Consider the following 27,384-nt stretch of genomic DNA (forward strand, 5'->3'; position numbering starts at 1 on the left):
CAACCTCCTTTTCTGGCGTACTCAGCTCTGCAGAGAGCAATCGAAAGGAGCAGCTCTGAGGACCACGTGATTTTGCTTCCCCACACCACTCCAACCAGTAGCGGCTGGGAACAGGAAGGTCACCTTCCCTAAGAGGATCCAGTGGCTGGTTCCTCTCCCTGAACTTTGGGATTAGACCACCTAATGAGTGGCTGAGGACCCTATGGTCTCAAGGACCCAATGGTCTAGCTGCCCTTTGGTGAGAGCCAAGCTGAGTCCGACAGACTCGTGGCAGAGCACTAGGGTTAATAAAGGCCCATGAACTCTTGCTGCTGAAGGCTATGGGCTGCCCCAATCCCTGTCCTTGCTCAGGTCTGATGGTTCAGCTCTTCCTGATTTCTACAAGTAATCTCTTCAATAAAATTTGGGTTAGTATGGGTGGATTTCTGTCGCTGGCATCCCAGATCGTCTTGGCCAAGATAGGCTTTTGCAGGACTGAGAGCACAGGGCAGGAGTCCGAATCTGGGCGCTTCTAAGTTTAGGGTTTGGGGCATAATGGTTGTGTGTTGATGTCTAAATCACAGTGGATGGGACCTCCTTCAAGTCCTAAGGCTGAGTCCATTCCATTCTGTTCCACAAACATTTAATGAGCACCTTCCTTGTGCCTGTCGTGGTGCTAGGTGCTGGGGCAGCCAAGACAAATGAACAGCTGCTGCTCTTGAGATGCTCACAGTCCCGGAAGGGGCGCAGACACAGAAACATATACATTACTGCATAATAAAGATGGTTACGGACGCACATACAAAACCGGTGGAAAAGAAGGTGGTGAAAGGGCATCATGGGAAAACAAGCAAGGCCATCTTTGAGCCATAACTCGGAGTCCTCCGGGAACGCTGAAGGCCCTGGAGGGTTTTAGCCAAGGCACTAAAATGGGGGACAGCAAAATCTCCCAGGCTTCAGGCTTGTAAGCATGCTCAAGAATGGTGTTGGGAACCTTTGGCAGGTTCAAAGAGGAGTGAAAAAACAAGCCAATCTCTTTTCCTTGGGGAGCCTGGGAAGTAAGCTAAAGGCCTCCAGAGATAACGAAGACAATAATAACAAAAGCGCCTGGGGGAGAAGTCAAAGGAAGAGAAGGGTGGGCGCCTCCAGGAATGTGCCCTCTGGCTGCGGGAGAGGAGGCCTTGACTTACAACTGAACTTGGTTCCACAGGCTCACAAGATAATGGAAAGTGTTCATTTAATCACTGTGTCCCAAGTGCAGGCATTACTCTGGCACACAGCTCCTGCCTCACAGAGCGATCTAGTGAAGAAAAGTATATATTAAACAAAGAATCACACAATTATTAAACAAATAATGTACAAAAATACAACTTAAAAAAGTGCTATGCAGGAGAAGTCCATCATGCTGTCTGGGAAATGAGGTCCAAGCAGACTTCCCCGGAAGACATGACAACTGAGCTAAGATCCACATGAAGTAGAAGGTAATTGGTGCATATAGTCGGGAAGAGGGTAGCTTGGATTTGGGATTCTGACAGATACACTGACAAAGAGAAAGGAGGAGAGGGGCAAGGATAACAAGAGACAGAGTCCAAAGTTCCAGGGGCCTTGGGAGATTCTGACAAGAGTGGTCACACCTGAGACTGTTGCATGAAACTCACTGAAATTCATCTTCATTCCAGTGAACAAACTCCCCTCTTTCTTTTACTCAGTTACCCACTCACTCATCTGTGCAGCCGATCCTCAGTGGGCAGAGCACCAGGCTAGGAGACACCAGGTGAAGCTGATGGAGACTCTCTGGCCCAAGGAGTTTGTACATGATAGAAATGCTATTCCTGACAATTTCTTGCTATTGTTTTGACCTGCTGCCTACCAGGCAAGGGAAGAAGGATGAAGAAGTGACTGTGCTAAGCCACAAAATGCAGAACAAACAAAACTCTAAAACAAATCCAGGCCAATAGCGTGTTTATCTCTCCATCCATAATGGCTGGGGAAAAGTGAGAAGGAGGGGGAGGGGTGACAAAAATGTCCAGGTGGGCAGGACATCGCTGAGACATTTCTTTCACAGTTCAGTCATTCCCTGCAGGCATCCCTCACTTAAGTGAAAAACTCTGTATTACATCTATAAAAATGTGCCACATGGAAATGTAGCTACAAAATTCTATAATTTATGGAATAGAGAGTCCATTTCTTTAAAATAAGAGCTGTTCTCACAGAAAGCAGTAGGACAATCACTTGGATGAGGAAGTCACCAGGACTGTGACACTCGGGAATCGCAGAACTCCCTGCAGTGGCCACAGCTATGGGACACGTGAGGCTCACCCCTTTGTCTCTGTCCCCGTGCTGGGCATCTGGCCCCAAGGATGGCCCTTCCCTGGTTCTGGCCTCTCAGTCCTCAGCCCTCTGGGCCTCTTGGCTTGGCTGCTGCGGTCACTCCAGATCCATGGATTGCACACAGTTCGGGGAAGCCTAGAAATTCCTCAAACTGGAGGCTTCCAGTGCTCCAAGAAAAGACCAATTTATGCTTTGAATTCACATGTTAGCAACACAAGCTATTTAGCATTATTCCAAAAGGTTCATATTAATTACCCCTAACAGGTGGGATTGCATATAGCATATATTCGCTTTGCATCTATGCATTTTCTAAATTTCCTTTAATAATCATGGGTCACATTAGTAATAAGGAAAAATAAATATTTTTCCCACTTTAGAGGTCATCAGAAGCCAGGGGTGTGGTGTTCTTGCCTCCCCAGAGCACACAGCCCAAGAGAGAAGCCGGTGTTGATAAAGAGTAGCTCTCTTATTGCGTATTAGATAAGCCATATCAAAATAAATAAAAGTACATTCACATTTATCAAACCACTGACGGATGTGGCACCCATGGAGTTTCAAAGAACCCTTCATACATTTGCCTCCCAGGCCCATACAACAGCCCTGTGAGGTAGGTCAGTCTCCATTCCCTTCCGTATGTGGGGGCCTGGAGCAATTGGCACAGGGAAAGTGGAGTCGAGTCCAAAGTGAGGTCTCCAGCTAGTTCTTCCCTTTGAGATGCTCATCTGGCTGAACTGCCCAAGTGAGAGGCAGCAGAATCACAGGGCGGAACAAATGAGGCCCCAGGACACAGCCAGACAAATCGCTGGGCTGCCTGGAGCCTGGCTATTTCTGACTTGCCCTACTTAAGGGCTTCCTTCCCAGGACCGCTCTATAATGCAAAGCCATGTGACATTTTGCAATGCGACATCCACAGGACACTACTGGAAAAATCCCTGGTTTCTCCGTACTTTTTGTGCCTTGAGGAAAAGGTGCAATGAGGCTTTTAAAAAGCCTGTCGTATCTTTCTTGATGTTATTGGTGTTCATGCGTCCTGACAACGTTTACATCTGCAACTTTGGGCAAAGAATAGGCTGGAAGACTGTTTCGATGTTTTCCATCAGGACAAGGTCGTACCGACACAGCTGGGGCCTGTGAGAAGAGCGTAACATATTCTTGTCAATAAAATAATACAAACACCCTCGTCTAGCAAAATAAATTGTATTACATCCTTACTATATCAAATGAGTTAGCAATGATTTCTAATGTTATACAAAAGTGCTTCTAGTAAATGAGCAAAGTAATATCAACAAAAAGAAGAAAGTAGGATGTAAAATTTATTTGACACATGATCTCAACTATGTTTAAAAACAGTAACAGAAAGCAGATTAGAAAGAAATAACCAAACGTATTAACAGTGGTTACCTCTGAATAAGGACATTATGTGGGATGTTTCTCTGCTTCCCAACACTTTTTGAACTTTCCAAATTTCCTAAATAAACATGTATTCCTCTGGTAATCATGGAAAAAAGTATTAAGAAGTCTTATCGTGCCTGGCTGGCGTAGCTCAGTGGATTGAGCGCAGGCTGCGAACCAAAGTGTTGCAGGTTCGATTCCCAGTCAGGATATATGCCTGGGTTGCAGGCCATGACCCCCAGCAACCGCACATTGATATTTCTCTCTCTCTCCCCCTCTCTCCCTTCCCTCTCTAAAAATAAATAAATAAAAATCTTAAAAAAAAGTCCTATTGTTTTAAGATGTAATAACTCTTCTTTTAGGGGAAACTTGTATTATTAAATGTTTTAGGGTAGCCTAAACCTTCAGGAAAAAGGTATTTATAAAGTACTAACTGTCCACATCACTTTCTGACTAGCTCCGTCCAGGGACTGGACTCTAGGACCATGTGTGGCATTAGTAACAGAACATACACACCGTCACAGCCTGTCTTCTCTCCCTTGTTGCTGTCTCTCTCTACACACACACACACACACACACACACACACATTGTTGTTTACTGTTTTTGAACCAACTGAGAATAGGTCATTTACCACTTAATTCTTTTTTTAACATTTTTTTATTGACCACTTAATTAATTCATTAATGTGTATTCCTAAGAACAACAATATTCTCAGAGCAATTATCAAAGTTCACACTGATATGGTACTTTCATATTGTATCAATGAAATACAATGTTCCAATTTTTCTGGACCATTTTTTATGGTACAAGTCCCTGTTCTATCAGTTTGTCAAATTATATGAGGTTTTCTTTTTCACGACAAATTATCAGCTTGCAAAACAGTGTGGTTAGAGTGGTTAGGGAGGAACTGTATAATTCTAAACATATAACATTATTTCCTTAAATTATTAGGTCATTTATCCTTAAATACGTAACAGTAAAATTCTCTTGGATTACTGGGCTAATTGTTTTTATCAAGTCTATTCTTGGAATAACTCTAGGGCTTCCAGCCAAGATGGAGGCGTAGGTAGATAGATACACTTCGCTTTCTCGCTTCCTTGCACAACCAAGGAAAACAACCAATTTAAAAACCAAAAATAAGCAGAGCTGCCAGAATTCAAACTGTATGGAAGTCCGACAACCAAAGAATTAAAAAAGAAGCATTCATCCAGAGTGGTAGGAAGGGTGGAGATGGGCAGCCAGGGCAGAAAGGATACGCAGCAAGGTGGTGGCTGGCAGACTGGGGAGTCTCATATTTGCATGCATATAAGCCAGGAGAAACAACTGGGGAGCAAGACAGACCATGCAACCCGGGGTTCCAGCTCGGGAAAATAAAACCTCTGGCTGTAAAAACCTGTGGGGGTTACAGAGGTGAGACAAACTTCCAGTCTCACAGGAGATTCTGTGGGAGCGGCCCACAGGGTCCTAGAAAGTGCACAAGCCCACCCACCTGGGAATCAGCACCAGGCGGCACCTGAAAGGGCACAATTCACTTGTGGGAAGTGGAGGAAATGACTGAAAGCGGGGCAAGAGCTAAGCAAGTGGCATTGTTCCCTCTCAGACCCCTCCCCCACATACAGCATCACAACTCAGAGAAGTCAGTTGCCCCACCCTGGCAAGTACTTAAGGTTCCACCTCTTACAATGTAACAGGTACACCAAGACAAAGAAATATGGCCCAGATGAAAGAACAAATCAAAACCCCAGAAAAAGAACTAAACAATGAAGAGATAGCCAACCTATCAGATACAGAGTTCAAAACACTGGTAATCAGGATGCTCACAAAAATGGCTGAGTACAGATGCAAAATAAAGGAAGGAGTAAAGGCTATACAAGGTGACATAAAGAAAACTATACAGGGAACCAACAGTAAAAGGAAAGAAACTGGGACTCAAATCAATGATTTGGAACAAAAGTTAGAAATAAACATTCAACCAGAACAGAATGAAGAAATAAGAATTCAAAAAAATGAGGAGAGGCTTAGGAACCTCTGGGACAACTTTAAATGTTCCAACATCTGAATCATAGGGGTGCCAGAAGGAGGAGAGGAAAACCAAGAAATTGAAAACTTATTTGAACAGATAATGAAAGAAAACTTCCCCAGTCTGGTGAAGGAAATAGACATGCAAGTCCAGGAAGCACACAGAGTCCCAAAGAAGTTGGACCCCAGGAAGCACATACCAAGGCACATCATAATTATATTACCCAAGATTAAAGGTAAGAAGGGAATCATAAAAGCAGCAAGAGAAAAGCAGAGTGTTACCTACAAAGGAGTTCCCATAAGTCTATCAGCTGATTTCTCAAAAGAAACCTTACAGGCAAGAAGGGGCTAGCAAAAAGTATTTTTAGTCGCAAAAAGTAAGGACCTACATCCAAGATTATTCTATCCAGCAAAGCTCTCATTTAGACTGGAAGGGGAGATAAAAATGCTTCCCAGATACAGTAAAGTTAAAGAAGTTTATCATCAAGCCCTTATTATATGAAATGCTAAAAGGACTTATCTGAGAAACAAAGATCAAAACTATGAACAGTAAAATGGCAACAATCTCACAACTATCAACAAATGAACCTAAAAAACAAAAACAACAATAAACTAAACAAACAACTGGAACATGAACAGAATCACAGAAATGGAGATCACATGGAGGATGATCAGTGGGGAGTGGGAGGGGGAAAATTGGGGAATAGATAGCATAATTGATAGGTAAAAAATAGACAGGGGGAGGTTAAGAATAGTATAGGAAATGAAGAGGCCAAAGAACTTATATGTATGACCCATGGACATGAACTAAAGTGGGGGATACTGGATGGAATGGGGGAACCAGGGGAGGAGGATAAAGGGAGAGAAAAAAGGGGACAACTGTAATATCATAGTCAATAAAATATATTTTTTAAAAAGGTATATTCTTAGAAAACCCCTCATTTCCTTCATTGCAATTGATGAAGTCGAATTATAGCATTAGACCAACCAGACTGGACCAGAACCAACAGCATCTTTGGAAAGCAGGAGCTTGTCAACCCCAGCCTATCTATGTATGGCTCACCTCTCTGGATGGGCAAGTGACCTTAACTTCATTCGGAGAATCCTGAGCTTGTATGTCGGGCCTATTACAGATCCTGTAGAGAAGACCAAGGAAATGGCCGCCACTTTCTCCAGATCTTGATTAAATCTTGCAAGCAAACTCACTTGGTGGTATTTCTGAAATGTTGCTGGTTCACTAGAGGGAAGAGATAATATTTTTTAAATGGATATAAATTGCCAGTGAAAGAAAACACTTTTGAAGCTTACAAATCACAAGTGAGCGGGAGTCACTTGAGTCCATAGCCTGCAGTGGCCGATGACTGTGGGCAAAGCCCACTGGATTCCAAAGGACTGTGTAAGTGAAGCTGCTGCCCCCAGGACTGATGAAATGCTATGACCTCAGAAAGGTGTGTGCTGCCTACTATATGCTAGGCAACTCTTGACATATATCTCCAATCCCCTGAAAAATTCTGCCAGGTGAGTATTATCTTCATTTTACAGACAAGGAAACAGATGCTTTTAAAGGATAAATTTTTGCCCTGGCTGGTGTGGCTCAGTGGCTTGAATGCTGGCCTGTGAACCAGAAGGCTGTCAATTCGATTCCCGGTCAGGGCCCATGCCTGGGTTGTGGGCCAGGTCTCCGTTTGGGGGCATAGTGAGAGGCAGCTCATCGATCTTTCATGCACAGATGTTTCTCTCCCTCTCTTTCTACATCCCTTCACCTCTTCCTAAAAATAAATAGGTAAAAAGTTTTTAAGGATTTTATTTATTTATTTTTAGAGAAAGGAAGGGAAAAAGAGAGAGAGAGAAACATCAGTGTATAGTTGCCTCTCATGCACACACAGCTGGGGATCCACCCACAACCCAGGCACATGCCCTGACTGGGAATCAAACCAGGTACCCTTTGGTTTGCAGGCTGGCACTCAATCCACTGAGCCACACCAGCCAGGGCAATAGGTAAAATCTTTTAAAAAAATAAAGGATGAATTTTACAGGATGTGAATTATATCTCAATATTTTTAAAGGTTAAAAAAGAAATACATCTAACGTGTGGCTATAGGGAGAGTCATCAGGCAGACCTTGAATGTGACCCCATTTGTACCATAGTCTGGTAAGACTGGATAAACTCAAAGTACATGCTATCATTTCCTTTACCTTAAATTGTGAAAATAATACTAAAATGTTAAAGTTTGCCTTGCAAAAAGAAGTAGCCATTATCTCCCATGTAATAGAACATGTAGTTCCTTTCCCCCTCCCCATATACTCTCTGATTGGTGATGACTTTTCCACAAACATGATGAGAATGAGAATGATTAACCATGGCTAAAATAAAGATGTTAAGGTCTCCATCATATGTATTCAAGACAAAAACCCCCAAATAAATTTAGGAGTTCATCCTAGGAAGAAATTTACTGTGTAAATTAAAACTTCTAAGACATGTAAAGGAATACTCAATACTCAAGACATAGGCACGAATACTCAAATTTTGCTAGGTGAACGCTCCCCATTATGTAACTGCACAATCTCCCCTGCTATTCCCTAGAACCTCCAGATGAGGTCTCTGCCTAGCTTCCTCGCTGAAGGTCACAGCGCAGAAACCACCTGAGGCTGATTCCTCCAGGTGTGCTATACCTAATGGTGCTCTCCCGGAAAATGCTGCCCCACTGTGGGTTTGAGAATATTGGCACTGTACTGAGGTCTATGAAACAGAGACATGAATAACCCTAAAAAAACCCCACACTACTCACAACCTTAAGTGTGGTGGGTGGAGGGAGCAATACAGCTCAGTGGGAGGAATGTAATGTAGTGATTAAAGCTATGGGCTTTGGGGTTGAACAGATCTGCCTCTGATTTTACCTAATTTGCTCTGATCAGCCAGCTGTGTGATACTGACCACATTACTTGACCTCTCTGAGCCTCAGTTTCCTCATTCATAAAATAGAGATGGTAATACTACCTCACAGGGTTCTAGTGAGAATTTCATTAGCCAATGTGTGTGACGAGCTTACTTCAATAGACAAAGGCTATTATTATTATTATTATTATTATTCAAGATGCACTTTAAAAAGCACCTCTAAACCACCCACCCACAGTTTCTAGGTCTGCACAGTGAACCAGTAAGGAGGCGCTTGCCAGTTTCAGATGGCATTCTACTCGGTCTTCTATGGGTAAGGCCGAGATGTGACCCGAATGCCTCGCAGTCAGCAGGACCCAGGGAACACTTCCTGAGTACATGAGCAAAATAAGCCTCGAGTTCCTTTGCTTAAAGTACAGAGTTTAGGGTATTTTTTTTCTTTTTCTCAAATGTAGAAGTAATAGATGAAAAAATTATTAATTATTTTAAAACATATATAAGTATATAATACATGCACACAATATATACAGAATTGCAAAAATAAAGAGAAACTGAAAAAAAGCACTCATATTTCCACCACCCAAAGGGAAATCTAATACTTTGTCATGTTTCTATTTCACTTTTCTTTTTTTTTAAGATTTATTTATTTACTTATTTACTTATTTTTAGAGAGGGAAAGGAGGGAGAAAGAGAGAGAGAGAGAAACATCAATGTGCGGTTGCTGGGGGCTGTGGCCTGCAACCCAGGCATGTGCCCTGACTGGGAATTGAACCTGCGATGCTTTGGTTCGCAGCCCGTGCTCAATCCACTGAGCTACGCCAGCCAGGACTCTATTTCACTTTTCTAATATTGCCAAGCTAAAACTTCATATATAGAGAATACATTGTTAAGTTTTATACCTAATATAATTTTATATCCTGAAGCTTTTCACTTTGCATATTATAAGCATTTTATTTAATTTTCCTAAAAACCTCAATGTATGAATAATATTCTATTATGGGAATTTTTTTAAATTTTTTTTAAAGATTTTTATTTATTTATTTTTAGAGTGGGAAGGCAGGGAGATAGAGAGAGAGAGAGAAACATCAACGTGTGGTTGCTGGGGGTTATGGCCTGCAACCCAGGCATGTACCCTGGCTGGGAATCGAACCTGGGACACTTTGGTTCCCAGCCCGCACTCAATCCACTGAGCTACTCCAGCCAGGGCTACATGGGAATTTTTAAATTAGCCATTTTCTCATTATGGGATTTTTAAGGTATTTCCAATTTTCTATTGTACATTACATTCTCTGAGTTTTACAAACATACACATGTGTGTGTACATATATACATATATGTATGTGTGTGTATGTGGTAAGCTCATAAAAGAATAGAAACATACATGTATGGGGGTGGGTGTCTGTTGGGGTGGGATTGTTTGGATGGACCAAGAAGTTGCACTTTTGTTTTACATTCTCCTTTACTGTTTAAGTCTTTCACAGCAAGTGAAGATAACTTCTGTAATTAAATGTTTAAACAAAGGAAGGGAGGAGGTGAGGGAGAAAAGGAAGGAAGGAAGAGAGAGAGGGCGAGAGAAGGAAGGGGGGAGGGGCAGAGGGTAGGGAAGAAAGGAAGGATGGCAGAGGTAAGCCTTGCACCAGTCCATTTGTAAAGAGCCAGAGGGGTCAACAGCCACAGGAAGCAATTACACAATATGTCCTCTTATATCTTTTGTAAAACAAAAAGTACAGATGTAAAAATAAGAATAGGTATATTTGGGGTTTAATTTCTCTGAGCAAAAAGGAAAACAGCAGACTGCAAACTAACCCAACTCAACTTACTGATTGATTTTGGATTCTGTGGTGTTTCCAGCTTTGTCTCTCAATTTGATTGTAATGGACCCTCTTCTTATGTTCTTGTTCCACGTTATAATATCCACAAAGTAATGATATACTGCAAAACCAGGAGAAACATGGTAAGAGAGAGAGGTATTCCCAACTGCTCCCCTAAAGGGTCAGTTCCTAAAAACCCAACCTCCCTAATAACTGAGTCTCTTTTTTAGTTCATTTCTAGTTTCTCTGCAAATATCCAAGGTAGAATTTTCTAATACTCCCTTCTATTCTCCTTGGTAAAGATGGCTTGAGTGACAGCAGAATTCAACGGTATCCAGTCACCATGTTTAGGCAGCACCATTGAATATCAGTGTTCCCACCTTATTGGCCAAGGTCTCGTGGCCTGCTGCTGACTGTGACAGGTTCACTTCAAACCCTGCCCATTTAAGAATACACCAGCAAGGTGCCATTAGAGACCCTCCACAGCCGACAAGGTCTTCCACAGCCTGGGCCATGTCCACCAGCCTCCCCAGCCTCCCTCATCACGTCCTCAGTCATGCAGCACCAGCTGCACTGCCAAGCTCCCTCTTACTCCTGGGCCTTCCCCTCACCTGAATGTTCTTTTTTTTTTAATTGTTTAAAAGACTTTATTTATCTATGTTTAGACAGAGGGGAAAGGAGTGAGAAAGAGAGGGAGAGAAACATTAATGTGTGGTTGCCTCTCATGTGACCCCCACTGGGAACCTGGCCTGCAACCCAAGCATGTGCCCTGCCTGGGAATCGAACCAGAGACCCCTTGGACCTGAACATTCTTACTTTGCTGCCTTTGTCAACTCATCTATCAAGTTTCAGTTTAATGTCATTTCCTTCAGGAGGCCTTCATCGACCCTCAGACTAAATCAGATCCACCTCTTGGAGTTCCTATTATGCTCTGAGATTCTCCTATCATTAGCACACTTTATTTGCAAAAAGTCAGAAAAAAAATGATAATCAAAAAAATGGTAAATGAATGGATACATCCATACAAATATTGCCTGAATAATATCTTATGGGGTTACAAAAAAAGGTAAATATACTACAGCAATAACTGAGAAAGAATAAAGGGACGATTACTCCTCTTTGTAATTTCAGCAGTAACACCTTATAGGCACCCGATAAATTCCTGTTCAGGTAAAGAGAGTACATGATGTGTTCAGAGAACTCTTCTTCCTCTCTGCTCTTTGCTCCCTAAGGTCAAGAATGCTTTGGGAAAATGGGGATCCCGCCACAATATTCGGATCTACAACTCTCGGTCAGAGCTGCAGAGAAAGGGAAAGAGGCTCAGGGAGATGGCTGTCCCACAAGGGAGGGAGGGAGGGAGGGAAGCTCTGGAGTTGCCATTTCATGACCTGTTATTGCTCAAGGGCTTGCCCCATTTGGACCCGGCAGACACAAAACCCTGGCCTGCCACACGTGGCCCTAAAGAAGGAGGGAAACCCAGGCAACTGCGGCCTCTTTTACAAGGGTTGCCTCCAAGAAAAGTGAAATGGGAGACAAGATTACAAGACATACACCTGCCCAGGAAAACCCCCGCTGGCTTCCCCAGGCATCGTATCTGCTACCCCATTTAGCTCCCATCTGGAATACCCAACCTCTCAATGTCTCTAGTAGCTCAGCATGGCTGCTCTGGAGCTGGAATTGACACGTCAATGTGGCTGACACCTGATTTTCCCTAGCCCCAATCTCATGTCTCTTGGGGATCAAGGAATTTTCTGGAAGATGAAGTCAACCACTATGATTTGTTGAGATTTTAACCCTTCTACCCCAGAAGATAGGCATTTTTATCCCCATTTCACCTATCAGGACATTGAGACTCAGAGAGATCAAGTGTCTTAACCAAGGCCACACATCTAGTGTGTGGTAGAGTCAGGATTAGACCCAGGCCTTGCCAGCACCAAAACCCAGGCTTCACCAGGGCCTTCATTTGCTAAGAAGTAGCCAGGAGCTGAGACTCAGACATTCTGAAAATAAAAGGATTGGGAAAAAGCAAACAACCACATTCACCACTCACTGCAAAATGGTTTCTCCTCAGCTGTGTCAAAGAATGCTTTAGTCATAGGAGGATCCTTCTCCTTTAGATAGTCTTTCCAAGTATCAGCATAATACCCTATAAAACAAGCAGGAAAAGTGTAACGCTCACATGTTATCATGGAAATGTAAGAGCGGCTGGGGAGGTACAGAGAATGAGTCACCCTCCGTCACCACTGAGTTAGTCCCCCTCACACCAGCCTCACGCTGAGGACCAGAGAGCCCCCAGGCAGTGCCTGCCCAGCACCCAATACACCCTGCTCCATGTCCTGTTCCTAAGCTGGGGCGTGAAGAAAGGACCCCTCTTTCTATTGACATTACATCACCCAGCCCTGGTTCTCAGTAGCAGAGCTGGGGAACTGGGGCAGACTAAAAATAGCACTGATATTTTTCAGGAATACATTCATTTTATAGTTAAAATAGATTCAGGTTTATACCTAGAATAGCATCATTCGTGCAAAGCAATGTGCTTTCTTGAACTACATTCGGGCCCCTGCTTTGTGGAACTATAAACGGGCCTCTAAATTGCACAGAGCCTGGGTTTGACATGTGACTATGTCACTAAGCAGATAAATGTCCTCCTTCATGTCTGGGCCTGCAGAAAAGGGTGGGGCCCCCCTCTCGCTCCTCTGTCCCCACTGCTAGCGAATGGCCTCTGCCTTCTGACTTAAATGATCTGGGGTGGGACCTAGGTATCAGCAATTTGAAAAAGCTCTCTTGGTGATTGTACTGTATAACTGAGACTGAGAAACCCTTGTCTATAACATGCCCTAATGTTAACTTAGGTTTTTCCTTTGGGAGCAATTAGAAAATTCTCATCACCATCTGGTTCCAAAGTCCTCACCACCTGAACTGTTTCTATTACCCCTGAGCAAACATCCAATCAGCCTCCACAGTATCTATCACGCCACCCCACCCCCATACAATGCACACAGGAGCCAGAGTGTGGCGCAATGGCACTTATAGACACAGCTTGTTGGAAGGGATAATTCTGCAAGGCTCATTGACAGAAGGGGTCACAGTGACTTTCCCCCCAGCAGAGAGGTAGTGTGCAAGGAGAGGGTGTTCCTGTCTGTATGGGAGCAGGCTATACAAGGTGACTGTGCCCTGGATGGGCTTAGAAGGTCTTCTGGAACCTTCTTTTTCATCCTAGAATAGAGTGTCCAGAGAGGTTGCACTACCTTCTGGATGAAATCCTACACAGACGGCTTTTCTGACACTGGTTAGGAGACCCCAGAGGACTTCATGCAGCAAACTGGCTAGGAAAAGCTGACCAGGTACATTTTCGAAAAGCACACAATTTTGAGGCTCAGTTCTAGAGACTAAAATGGTGCTAGGGTTCCTTCCAAAGATTCGCTCCTGGCTAACCAGAGGGGAGACTGCTCATTGGACTCACCCGGAACTGGACAGGGCTCCTGCTGCGGGGCGCCACAGCTGACACACTTGCCGTTCCTATAGTTCCTGTAGGAGTCGCAGGGATATGCAGTAACAGCACAGTCCTCTCTCAGGGAGGAGAGGTACAGGTACACGGACCTCTGGTGGTCACACTTAAAGTACTGAAGTCCTGGGTTGTAAAAGGAATGGTTAAAGAATGGAGCAGAAGCCCTGGCTGGGCAGCTCAGCTGGTTAAAGTGTCATCCTGATATGCCAAGGTTGCAGGTTTGATCCCTGGTCAGGACACATACGAGAATCAACCAATGAATGCATAAATAAAGTGGAAAAACAAATCACTGTCTCCCTCTCTCTCTCTCTCTCTCTCTTTCTCTTTCTCTCTCCCCTCTTCTATCTTTCTCTCTCAAATCAAAAAATAAAAACAAAATAAATGAATAGAGCAGCTGTAGCATTTAATAATAGTATATCACATATGATATGCACACACACACAATTTATCATGTCTCTTATATACCAGGTACTGTACTAATAGCTTCGACATATTCTATTCCATTTAATCCTTATAAAAACCCATAGATGAGGAATCAGAGTGGCGTGTGACAGAAAGGAAAAAGAAGGTAAGCATGACTGTCCCCATTTGACCTAGCAGGACATTGAGGCTCAGAGAGGTTAAATGACTTGACCAAGATTCCACAGCTATTATGTGGTAGAACCCTTCTTTTGTCAAGTGAAACAGAGGAGAAAAATTCAATGGTAGTCAGAGATTCCCTAGAGGTTTTCAGCAGAAGTCCAGAACATTTAAATGAAGACATCAAAAAAAGAAGCCATGGCAGGGGAGGGGGAGGTTGGTTGAGGAAGATCCCCAAGGAGGGCAAGCAGAGGAGATAGCTTTGAGAAAGCATGGTGAGAGACGCCATCCTGGGTCCGGATGAGGTTACTCAGACAAGGTTCCAAAGATGAGTAATCAGTGGAGGTAAAGGAGCTGAATAGGAAACAGTGAGCCCAGTGAATGGAGGAGCCATGTCTGTGAGGGAGTGGTCTGGACAGCTCTGGACACTGGAATCAGATCAATGTTCCTCTTTCTTCAAAGTTTCCACTTAGGCCCACTTAGGAAGCCAATATTTATTTACTGTTTCTGGGTCTTCCACTTGCAAAAACAACGAATAACAATACAGAGGATGGCCTTTATAAGCAGAGCATATTATCTTTGTCTGCTCATGGATGTGGGACAGGATTGCTTACCATTTACGGTACCATACAGTTGGCCCTATTATGCCATTTCATTGGAGTCGTTTTCAAACAGCACATCCTTCCCATGAGGCCATATAAGCTACCATTTTGTAACAAGATCATCTTTTTCTAGAATTATTTCCAGGACCATTTAACTTTCTCTAGCAATGGTGAAATACAAATTTAGAGCACTTAGGAATGGGTTTTTAATTCGGTCCCCCACCCCCCTTTTATGTTGTCTTCCAATTATCCATTCTTTATCCTCACCTGAGGACATTTCTCCATCGGTCTTAGAGAGGAAGGGCGAGAAGGAGAAACACCAGTGTGAGAGAAAAACACCGATGTGAGAGAGAAACACCAATCAGTTCCTCCCACATATGCTCTGACCGGGGATCAAACCTGCAACACAGGCATGTGCCCTGACTAGGAATCAAACCAGCAACCATTCAGTTTATAGGATGATGCTCCAACCAACTGAGCCACAGTGCCCAGGGCCAACCATGCACTTTTGTTTTGTGAGTTCTTTTTCTCATTATAAAGTAATATGTGAGGTCTGTCCAGCCATTGTTAATATAATGAGAACAGTTTGCACACCATCAAGGTAACCTGGAAGCCAAGGAGAGTGTTCATGTGCATGTGTGAACAATGATGACTTCACTGTACTAGTCAGTGGGGGCAGTAGACACCACTGAGTGAGCATGTGTACTGTGTGGCCATGGCATTCAAAATTACTGAGCAGTAGAAAAATGATTCTGCATCAAATTTTGCATTAAGCTTGAACATTTCTCCACGGAAACTATTTGGATGATTCTGAAGGCCACCACTATGGGCAATGGATGATGAGCAGCTTCGTCACAACAAGGCATCTGCTCATGCATCACATCTCTTGCAAAGTTTTTTGGAGAAACATCAAATCACCCAGGTGACTCAGCCCCCCTACAGCCCAGATTTGATGCCCCACAACTTCTGGCTTTTCCCAAAACTAAAATCAACTATGAAAGGGAAGAAATTTCAGACTGTCAGTGAGATTCAAGAAAATATATCAGGGCAGCTGATGGTGACTGGGAGAGCTGTGTGAGGTCCCAAGGTGCCTACTTTGAAGGCAACTGAGGCATCATTGTCCTACGTACAATATTTCTTGTATCTTGTATTTTCTTTAATAAATTTCCCTATCTTTTATATTACATGGCTGGACACCTTCTGGACAGACTTCATATGCTCATTAAGAAAATACAAAATAAAGCCTTGGCTGGCGTAGCTCAGTGGATAGAGCTCGGGCTGCGAACCAAAGTGTCGCAGGTTCGATTCCCAGCCAGGGCACATGCCTGGGTTGCAGGCCATAACTCCCAGCAACCACATATTGATGTTTCTCTCTCTCTCTCTATCTCCCTCCCTTCTGTCTCTAAAAATAAATGAATAAAATCTTTAAAAAAAAATCCTTATTTAAAGTAAAGTATCAATAAAATGATATTTTTTAAAAAAAAGAAAATACAGCCCTGGCTGGCGTAGCTCAGTGGATGGAGCGTGGGCTGCGAACCAAAATGTTGCAGGTTCGATTCCCAGTCAGGCTACATACCTGGGTTGCAGGCCACGGACCCCAGCAACTGCACATTGATGTTTCTCTCTCTCTTTCTCCCTCCCTTCCCTCTCTAAAAATAAATAAATAAAATCTTTAAAAAATTTTAAAAATAGTCTTAAAAAAAAAAAAAGAAAATACAAAATAAAGATTGCTCTATCCAGCAGAGCTTTCATTTAGAATGGAAGGGCAGATAAAGTGCTTCTCAGATAAGGTCAAGTTAAAGGAATCATCATCACCAAGTCCTTAGTTTATGAAATGTTAAAGGGACTTATCTAAGAAAAAGAAGATAAAAAACACGCATAGTAAAATGACAACAAACTCACAACTATTAACAACCACACCTAAAACAAAAACAAAAACAAGCTAAGCAAACAACTAGAACAAGAACAGAACCACAGAAATGGAGATCACATGAAGGGTTAGCAACAGGGGAGTGGGAGGAGGAGAGAGGGGGAAAAGGTACAGAGAATAAGTAGCATAGATGGTAGGTAGAAAATGGGGGAGGGCAAGAATAGTATGGGAAATGTAGAAGCTAAAGAACTTATGACACATGGACATGAACTAAAGTGGGGGGATGTGGGTGGAAGAGGGTGTGCAGGGTGGAGGGGAATGAAGGGGAGGAAATGGGACAACTGTAATAGCATAATCAATAAAATATATTTTAAAAAAGAATACGAGGAAATAACCTAAAAAAAGAAGAAAATACAAAATAATAGAAAATAATGATGCAAAAATCACATAGAAGTCTAATATCCATTGATCACCTTGTAATTATTTGGAGCATTTATGTTTAGTCTTCTCTTCTATACTTACACGCATATAAATATGCACTTAAAAATAAGTGGGGATCATGCTGTACAGTTTGTGTCTTTTTCCTTTCATATCACACTGTAAGAATTTTCATTAATTTCTGAAAATAAGACTTTTAAAAATTATATTCCTTTATGTGGGTGTACCATATTCATTTAATAATTTTCTTATGTTGGACATTTAGATTACTTCTAAAAATCTAACTACAGGGTCTGGCACAAATAACACCCCATTTTTATTACAAAATCTTTTATTACAAAATCATAAGCATGTAATTCTGTAACATAACAATATCACACTCAAGCACACCTTACGACACTTTAGATGAAATGTTCAAATTGCAGTCCATCTCATGCAAGACATGCGTGTACCCTACCAACCACATTCAAGCAGGCATTACTTTTGCAGGACCCTGTACTGTAAATGACACTATGTTAAATACCTTTGCCCTCTAATTTTTGTCCATATTTCCTATTATTTCTCTAGAAGAAATTTCCAGATGTGAAATTTCTAGGTCAAAGACACACCTTTCCAAGAGAGACAATTCATAATAGCTTTTAATTATTTAGTTATGGTTATTAAAAGTAGTATATTTGAGCCCTGACCAGGATGGGCATTGTTCTGCAAAGCAAAAGGTCACCGGTTCCATTCTCAGTCAGGGTACACGCCTGGGTTGTGGGTTCAGTCCTTGGTCCTGATTGATGTTTCTCTCCTTCTCTTTCTCCCTCCCTTCCCCTCTCTCTAAAAATAAATAAAATCTTTATTTAAAAATATATAAACAACAGTTTTTAATTTATAACATATTTATACTACCTCTACCTTCTCAGGAATATATTTTTTTAATTTCTTCTGGCTAAATTTGCTGCCATTTTGTCTTTCTTTTTTTTTAAGATTTTATTTATTTTTTTAGAGAGGAAAGGGAGGGAGATAAAGAAAGAGAGAAACATCATGTCTGGGTCTGCAACCCAGGCATGTACCCTGACTGGGAATCGGAAGGAATATTTTTTTAAAGATTTTATTTATTTTTAGATAGAGGATTGGAGAGACAAAGAGAAGAAGAGAAATATCAATGTGTGGTTGTCTCTCAAGCGCCCCCCACTGGGGACCTGGCCTGCAATGCAGGTATGTGCCCTGACTGGGAATTGAACCAGCAACCCTTTGGTTTGCAGGCTGGCACTCAACTGAGCCACACCAGCCAGAGCTCAGGAATATTTTTTATTAAAAACTATCCCACATAGAATATCAAATTTTTTAAATATACCTTTTTAAAGACAAAAAAAATGTAAAGTATTTGCACTTACCTCCGAAGATTGTTTTGGGACAACCAGGTTGATCCACTCCTCCATTTGGGTAGAAGTCTATGTTTCCTAATGGTTCCCTGTAGCCCAGGGCTAAAAGAGAGCATACTGTGCTTTAGACTGCTTTGAACTGTTCACATCTCATCGCTCATTTGCCTGCAGGAGTTGGACAGGGGTTGTATTATTATTAATTATTATTATTCTATTTATTTCAGTTTAAATATTTTCCCCAAAGTTACCCAGCTAGTTAGAGAGTATCACTGCTGTAAACACATACGCACACAATAACTAGGAGACTGTGAAGACAGTGATAGAGCTTATTTCTGATGTTTCTGAAGACCTAAGAGAGTTTGGTCACTCATTCACTACAAGGCTGGTAAAAGGATAGTTTTCTTCATAACATTTCTCTGGTGCCCTCTATTCCCTGCGTGCTTCTTAAGCCTCTACTTGCATCTGTGTAAATCTTTAATGAATAAGAAACAGGGAAGAATAAATTTTTACTTAGTAGAAAAAAATTTTAAAATTTTGGGATCTAGTATGGTAAAGAGATTGGAAAATCTTCTAGAAAACAGCGACCTAAAAAACTATAGATAGATTTAATAATTGCCTATTCTCTTTACCCTTGCAGCCCCCAAATAATCAGTAAAATGCTTGATTAAAAGGATTATTTATATATGTACAATGGGGGACCCCCCAAAAACAGAATTAGCTTCTGGAAAGCAGACACCTTGTAGTACAGGCTTCCCCAGCTAGGCGGGTGTTCTAGGAACCCATCTGTAACAGTGTGCCAGCTGGCATTGTTGGGAGAGGCTGCATTCGGCTTTGGTGAACTTTTCTAAAGACCCTTTCAAATTGTTCGCCTATGTCATGATGGGTGATTTACAAGCGCACCTATCTGCCCATACCTCGATGAGTATTCAGCAGTATTTGACCAAAAACGGCATGATCCCCCATGTCCACACTCCCTATTCACCTGATCTCACCTGAGTGCCTATTTTTTGTTTCCCCACATGAAAAAAAGTTCTCAAAGAGAAATGTTTGCTGACATGGAGGAAGTAAAACAAACAAACAAACAAAAAGGCAGAAGTACTAAAAGGCATCAAAATCAACAAGTTCAAAAACGTTTAGAAAAAAATGTCTTCTTAGGTGTATTGCATCAAGTTGAGAGTACTTTGAAGGTGACTGAAGTTTAGAAACTTTTGGCCAAGATGGAGGCTTTGCTTCCTCACACAAACAAAAGAAGGGCAACGACCAGTTTAAAAACCAAAACTACCCTGGCTGGCGTAGCTCAGTGGATTGAGCGCGGGCTGGGAACTAAAGTGTCCCAGGTTCGATTCCCAGCCAGGGTACATACCTGGGTTGCAGGCCATAACCCCCAGCAACCGCACATTGATGTTTCTCTCTCTCTCTCTCCCCACTCCTTCCCTCTCTAAAAATAAATAAAATCTTAAAAAAAAAAAAACCAAAACCCAGAACTGCCAGAAAATTGAACTGTATGGAAGTCCAACAACCAAGGAGTTAAAGAAGAAACATTAATCCAGACCGGTTGGAGGGGTGGAGACGGGCAGCTGGAGCACAGAAGATGTGTGGCGCGGCTATGGCTGGCAGACTGGGTGGGTAGGGCGGCAGCTGGTGGAGCGGGCAGTCCCACAATTGCATGCAGATAAACAGCAAAAAACAACTGAGGAGCGAGACAGACCACACAACCCAGGGTCCCAGTGTGGGGAAATAAAGCCTCAAACCACTGACTGAAAAAACCTGTGGGTGTTGTGAAAGCAGGAGAAACTCCCAGCCTCACAAGAGAGTTCACTGGAGAGACCCACAGGGTCCTAGAACATACACCCAGGAATCAGCACCAGAAGGGCCCAATTTGCTTGTGGGTAGTGGGGGAAGCAACTGAAAGCAGGGCAAGAGCCAAGCAAGTGGCATTGCTCCTTTTCTGACCCCTCCCCCACATGCAGCACCACAATGCAGAGACATGGGTTGCCCCACCTGGAGAATACCTAAGGCTCCACCGCTTACTACATAACAGGTGTACCAAGACAAAGAAATATAGCCCAAATAAAAGAACAGATCAAAACTCCAGAAAAAGAACTAAGTGACAAGGAGATAGACAACCTATCAAATGCAGAGTTCAAAACACTGGTAATCAGGATGCTCACAGAAATGATTGAGTATGTCTGCCAAATAAAGGAAGAAATTAAATAACAGGAAGAAGTAAAAGAACAAAGTGAAATAAAAAAATATATATATGGGGAACCAACAGTGAAGGGAAGGAAACAGGGACTCAAATCAATAATTTGGAGCAGAAGGATGAAATAAACATTTGACCAGAGCACAATGAAGAAACAAGAAATCAAAAAAATAAGGAAAGACTTAGGAATCTCTGAGACAACTTAAAACATTTCAACATATGAATCATAGGGTTACCAGAAGGAGAAGAGGAAGAGCAAGAAATTGAAAACTTATTTGAACAAATAATGAAGGAAAATTTCCCCAATCTGGTGAAGGAAATAGACTTCCAGGAAGTCTAGAAAGCTCAGAGAGTCTCACAGAAGTTGGACCCTGGGAAGTACACAAGACACATAATTAAATTACCCAAGATTAAAGATAAAGACAGAATCTTAAAAGCAGCAAGAGAAAAGGAGACAGTTGCCTACAAAGGCATTCCCATGAGACTACCAGCTGATTTCTCAAAAAACACCTTACAGGCAAGAAAGAAGTATCTCCAGGACTGGAAAGAAGTATTCAAAATCATGAAAGGCAAGGACCTATATCCAAAATTACTCTATCCAGCAAAGCTATCTTGTAGAATGGAAAGCCAGATAAAGTGCTTCTCAGATAAGGTCAAGTTAAAGGAGTTCATCATCACCAAGCCCTTATTACATGAAATGTTAGAGGGATTTACCTAAAAAAAAGATCAAAACTATGAACAGTAAAATGACAATAAACTCAAAACTATCAATAACTAAACATAAGAAACAAAAACAAACTAAGCAAACAACTAGAACATGAATGGAATCACAGAAATGGAGATCACATAGAGGGAGGTTAGTGGGGAGGGGGAAGGAGAAGAATGTGAGAAAAGGTACAGGGAATAAGAAGCATATATGGTAGGTACGGGATAGACAGAGGGAGGTTAAAAACAGTATAGGAAATGGAGAAGCCAAGAACTTATATGTATGACTCATGGACATGAACTAAGGTCAGGGAAATGCTAGAGGGAGGGGGTACAAGGTGGAGGGGGATAAAGAGGAGAAAAAAGGGGACTATAATAGCATAATCAATAAAATATATTTTAAAAACATAAAAAAAGAAGGTGACTGAAGTTTAAACATGTAAGAGTAAATACACAATTTTTTATAAATAAATTCCATTTTATTTAGTTTATACATTATTGGAATAGTAATAGTTATTATATATTGAGAACCTATACATGTTTGTGAGCATGATGCTAGGTGTTTTACACACCTTTTAACTTCACAACGTCTGCAAAGTAGCCATTGGTAAATTGAGATGAAGTAACTGAGAAAATACTGAGGCTCAGAGGACTTGAGGAACAAACACAACCCACTAGAAAGAACAAAATCAGGGACTTGAGTCCATCTCTGCCTACTACAAAGTTTATATATATCAGTACTTTCTATCCTCACTGGTGTGGCTCCGTGGGTTGAGCACCAGCCTGTGAATCGAAAGGTTGCTGGTTTGGCCCAGCTGGGGGCGAGAGAGAGGCAACTGATCAATGTTTCATTTCCTTTCTTTCTCCCTCCCTTCCCCCCTCTCTAAAAAGATAAATAAGATCTTTTAAAAAAAGTTTATAAACTTTCCTTCAAAGTTTACTTCTTTCCAAGAATAAAAAATAAACTGCTCTATTCCATCAAGCATTAAAATGTCAGTGAGGTACTGCACTTAAATAAGATAAGACTTTGCAACAACACATTAAGAATTCAGCTGTTCCAAAGTGTCCCAGGTTTGATTCCCAGCCAGGGTACATTCCTGGGTTGCAGGCCATAACCCCCAGCAACCGCACATTGATGTTTCTCTCTCTCTCTCTCCCTCTCCCTCTCCCTCCCTCCCTTCTCTCTCTAAAAATAAATAAATAAAATCTTTAAAAAAAAAAAAAAAGAAAGAATTCAGCTGTTTCTCAGGGACATTTCTCTAAGGCAAACGATCGCTGAATACCACACCAGAGTACCCAGGACAAGTGGTCAAGGGTTTGTTTTTTTCTTTTTAGGTGGTTGTATCACAAAAAGGGTATATGATTAAATGATCACGCTGCTCCGTCCCCTCAGCCCTCCCCAAGTTCCTATGCCAGCTCTTCTCCCAGACATCTGGATATAAAGACCTATCCTTAACATCACCCCAAACCCCATGACAGGTACCCAACTCCAGATAGGAAATCAGCACCAACAGAGACAGAAAGGGCCAGGAAGACCCACAAAGAGGTGGCAGTTCAGAATCAATCACTCTGTGTAGAGACATACACCACTTGGCCATGTATTTCTGCTTTAGGAAAGAATGAGAAAGAACCAATAAAAACAGAAAATCGTGCTTCAGGATCCAGTTGTACATATGGAAACACCTGTCCACAAGGTGTGCAAGCCAGCCTGTGCTCGACTGGTCAGGATGGTCACTGTGAAAACAAGAAGAGACCATGGGACAAGCACCGCCACTCCAGCAAGAGATCCTGTGTGCCTGCGTTAAACCAGCTTCCCACCAAAATCTCCGTGGATTTGGAACCCTGCCCCAAAAGGAGGAATCTGGAGGAACCTGATCTGCCCCTGCATGACAGTTCCCGCCCCGGCGCAGGAGAGGATTCCGTGGGAGTCTGGGAGGTCACTGACACACAAGGACAGGAATGTTACCGTCAATGTCGGAATGGATGACGTCAACGAACTGTGCGTCACTGGGATCTAATCTGTCCTCGGGCGGTCTCCCGTTGAATAAAGGGCCAGCAGGGTCCAGACCTGGAAGGAAAACGGAGTGGGTCTGGCAGCCCCTCGCCACGAGTCACCTGTGGCTGAGCTTTTGATCCCCACCCCCTTGAGGATGGCTCACAGGCTGCAGGGCACCCTCAGGTGGGCAAGCACTCACATTCCCATCCTGCTCCGTCAGGCTACTTTGCGCAGCCCTGTAGCCTTTTCCCACAGTAGAGATGGTTCCCTGGCAGTGTCCCCTAAAAACAGCGTCCCAACTCCGTCAGGAGGCACATCTGTGCTCAGCTCAACAGCAGAGAGTACACAGACATGTGGGGAGCAGGGGTGTGGGGATAAACTGGTTCCTCAGGACAAAGCATCTAAGGGTGCATATAAAAAACAGATGCTATACTTATCTTTATCCTATTTTAACAGTTTCCATTTTTATTCATATATACTAGCTCATAAGCTCCATATCACAAGCCTGAGGGAAGCAGGGTAGCTATTATCATTCCCATTTTACAGATGAATGAACTGAGGTGCAGAGAGATCATGTGTCTTAACCCGAGCCACAGACTCACACTGCAATCACCACTGAGTGTGGTCAGCTCAGCAGCGAAGAATGAAACTCTCTGGTCAGACCAGGTACTGAAAAGGAAAATAAAGTGGGTGTCAATTCCTATGGAGTTGACCCAGCCCATAAATGCCTGAACTTATTTCTTGCTCTTGGTCAATGCTAGCTGGGCGTTCCTCACCAACGTTGTGAAACAGCTGTAAAAACAAGACAGCAGCTCCCATGATGCTGTAACCACAAAATAAAAACTTTAACTAAAAAATAAAAACAAAACACGGGAGGTTCAAATAGGCCCTGCTCACTAGAAACCTAAGGGAAGGTTTCAAGGGACACATTGAAGATTTTATCTATGAATTTCATTTTAAATAACACCTCCCCACTTCCTGGCATTATGTACAAAACCCAAGAAAGCATCTTTGCCTCAGCTTTCCTGGTTCTAGCCTCAATCTCTCTTTTCTCTTCGCCCAACACTGTTGCTTCCCCCAGGCTTGTCTATATCTGCTTCATTTCCTTATCTCCTTCCTCCTCCCACACCGGAAGCCTTTCTTATTCCCCTGTCTGCTCCCGACTGAAACTGATGCTGGAGGAGGTGGATGAACATCCAGGCAACAGAATTCACAAGATATTTTCAACAACAGCAATGACAACAAAGAGCAACTCATAACTTTGGAAAGAGTTTTTGCTGGAGAAGACTCCTCTGTACATGAGACAGCAACACTTCTGGTGTAAGAAAATGGACAGAGAAACAGCAAGAGCCCGGTTCGTAGCAGCCCCTAGATCCACGGCGGTAAACTGGCTTGCTGTATAAAGTCCAAACCAGGGCAATTTTCAGAGTGATGAAGGTGCTATTAATAATTATGCCAGGACCAAGGTGCAAATGAGAACTATTAAGTACCCTTGGACATAATGATCTCCTTAGGGATAAGCCATAGAAATCACAGTTAAGCTGCCCTAAAAAGTTGTATCAAATGGGTGTGATATGGAGCCCCAAACCTAACACCAGCCAGCTGTGTGACCTTAGGCAGGTTACTCTATTTCTCTGAACCTCAGTTTCCTTATCTGCAAAATGGAGGTAGAATTAATAGCTACTTCAGAGGACTTAATAAAGGACTCCTAGATCTGAATCCAGAACATTTTGAGATTATTATAGATAATCTCAAAAAAAAGTGGAGCTTTTCTTGTTGCTCTAAGATCACCAGAAAAGTGTCTAGTGATCCCTGTCTTCTGCTGCAGCATTAACTGGTTTGAGAATTTGATGACATCATGCATGTTACATGCAGTTTCTGGAGCCTCTTCCTCTCGTCCCCAGGGTCACAAGGAACTCTCTAAGGCAATGCTGTCCAAGGAAAATATAATGGGAACCACATATATAATTTAAAGATTTCAAGCAGCCATTTTTTAAAAAAGGAAAATCAAACAAGGAAAAGTAATTTTAATAATGCATTCTATTTAACCCAGTATATCTAAAATATTACGTAATCAATATTAAAAACTTGAGATTTTTAAACATTTTTTGTACTTGGTCTTCAACATCCAGTGTGTAATTTGCACTTACAGCACCTCCCGATCTCCCTTAGCAACGTTTCAAGACATCAACAGCCACATGTGGCTGGCGGCTGCTATATGGGGCAGCCCAGCTCTTCGGTCGCTTTTCAAGATGTAATGTTCATGCCACCTGCATCTTTTGATGAAAAGAATACACTCCTATCCCAGGCAGGTAGTTCAGTTGGCTGGAGTTTCATCCCAATAAACCGAAGTTTTGGCTTTGATCCCCAGTCAGGACACATACAAGAAGCAACCAATGAATGTATAAATAAGTGGAACAATAAATCAGTGTTTGAAAAAATGAAAACAAAAAAGTATACACTCCTGGACCCCAACCCCAGAGATTCCAATTCAGCAAGCTGGCGTTGTAACAGCACCCCAAGGTAATTTTCACACACATTAAAGTTGAGAATTAAATTTAATGTATTATCAAGTGATGTAGGGATCTGAGATAGTTTAAAATCTGTTCATGTTCTACCATCTTCTGTTGAAGAAGTTAATGAGAAGTAAATCCAGGAGTTGCGCCTGGACAGGAAAAGCAGAAAGAAGAGCAGAAGAAAGAAAGAGACATGGGAGAGATGAAGCAGCCATTCAAGCCTAGATAATTAACAAGCAGAACCATCTGATACTTGGTAGGTGGGAGTGAATTGTGTCCTTTGGGGAACAGGCCAAATTCCCACCTCATAATCCAGTGAGCCCACTCTGGCAAGGCAGTGGGAGGAGAGATAAATGCTTGACCCCTGAAACTGCTCTCAGGGACAGTTTAAACAGTGGGAAATTGTAATGGTGGGAAATTGTGACCCACCCACTATTCTTTTGACATTGTTTCTGTAAGTGCTGGCTCTGACTAACATGAAGCTTGTAGATGAGCAGCATGTTTATATAAGAATCCTAGGAACTAGTTTCAAAAGATACAGACTCTGACCTTCAGGCATCTCAGCTCTGGGAGGTTTGCTGACCTTCATCCATGGAGCCAGGATGACATGAAGCCAGGATGACATAGGTCAGGTTGACTAAACCAGGATTCTGCACACCAGACCGGCCCTTGCCTCATCGGAATGGACTATGTTCATCTGTACTGAGAGAACTTTCAACCCCCTCCCTTAATCTCTTTGTTCTGTCCCTCTCTCCCTCCTTACAAAAACCTCTGCCTCTGCTGAGATGGGCAGATGGGCTTTGAGACAGGAGTCCACCGTCCTCCAAACGGGCAGCATCTGCGAATAAATCACTTTCTTTTCAGCACGGGCCTCTCGAGTATTGGCTTTCATAGCATCAGGCAGCCGGACCTGCGTTAGGTTACAAACTGAGATTGAACTTGGGGCTCAGAGATGATGAGGAATCAGGAGAACTTGGGGGAGTCAGTGGAGAAAGAAAGTTGAGCTGTGGACCAATGGCTGAATCCAGCTCACAGATGGAAGCCACGTGAGCCCAGGAGTAGGAGGAAGTCTAGCTGGGGAAATTTCCATAGTCAGAGGCCAGGTTACATCGGATTCACATTCAAAGTAGTTGTGGAACCGGTTTGTTGGGAGGCTGAAGAATGAAAC

The 27,384-nt window shown here is 42.5% G+C and overlaps 1 protein-coding gene across 1 annotated transcript in view; it reads right to left on the reverse strand.

Moving 5' to 3' along the window:
- Positions 1 to 1,924: 1,924 nt before the first annotated feature.
- The window catches only part of LIPH (lipase H), a 47,638-nt gene continuing 22,178 nt past the window's right edge, over positions 1,925 to 27,384 (reverse strand). The window contains exons 4-10 of the mRNA XM_028505318.2: positions 23,671 to 23,772; positions 18,809 to 18,898; positions 13,893 to 14,060; positions 12,480 to 12,575; positions 10,439 to 10,550; positions 6,786 to 6,959; positions 1,925 to 3,438 (exon numbers count right to left, since the gene is read on the reverse strand). Of these exons, the coding sequence (XP_028361119.1) occupies positions 3,351 to 3,438; positions 6,786 to 6,959; positions 10,439 to 10,550; positions 12,480 to 12,575; positions 13,893 to 14,060; positions 18,809 to 18,898; positions 23,671 to 23,772 (830 nt within the window). The 3' untranslated portion in view covers positions 1,925 to 3,350. The remainder of the gene's footprint in view (positions 3,439 to 6,785; positions 6,960 to 10,438; positions 10,551 to 12,479; positions 12,576 to 13,892; positions 14,061 to 18,808; positions 18,899 to 23,670; positions 23,773 to 27,384) is intronic.

The sequence above is a fragment of the Phyllostomus discolor genome, chromosome 2 (assembly GCF_004126475.2).
Source record: "Phyllostomus discolor isolate MPI-MPIP mPhyDis1 chromosome 2, mPhyDis1.pri.v3, whole genome shotgun sequence".
Classification (NCBI taxonomy): domain Eukaryota; kingdom Metazoa; phylum Chordata; class Mammalia; order Chiroptera; family Phyllostomidae; genus Phyllostomus; species Phyllostomus discolor.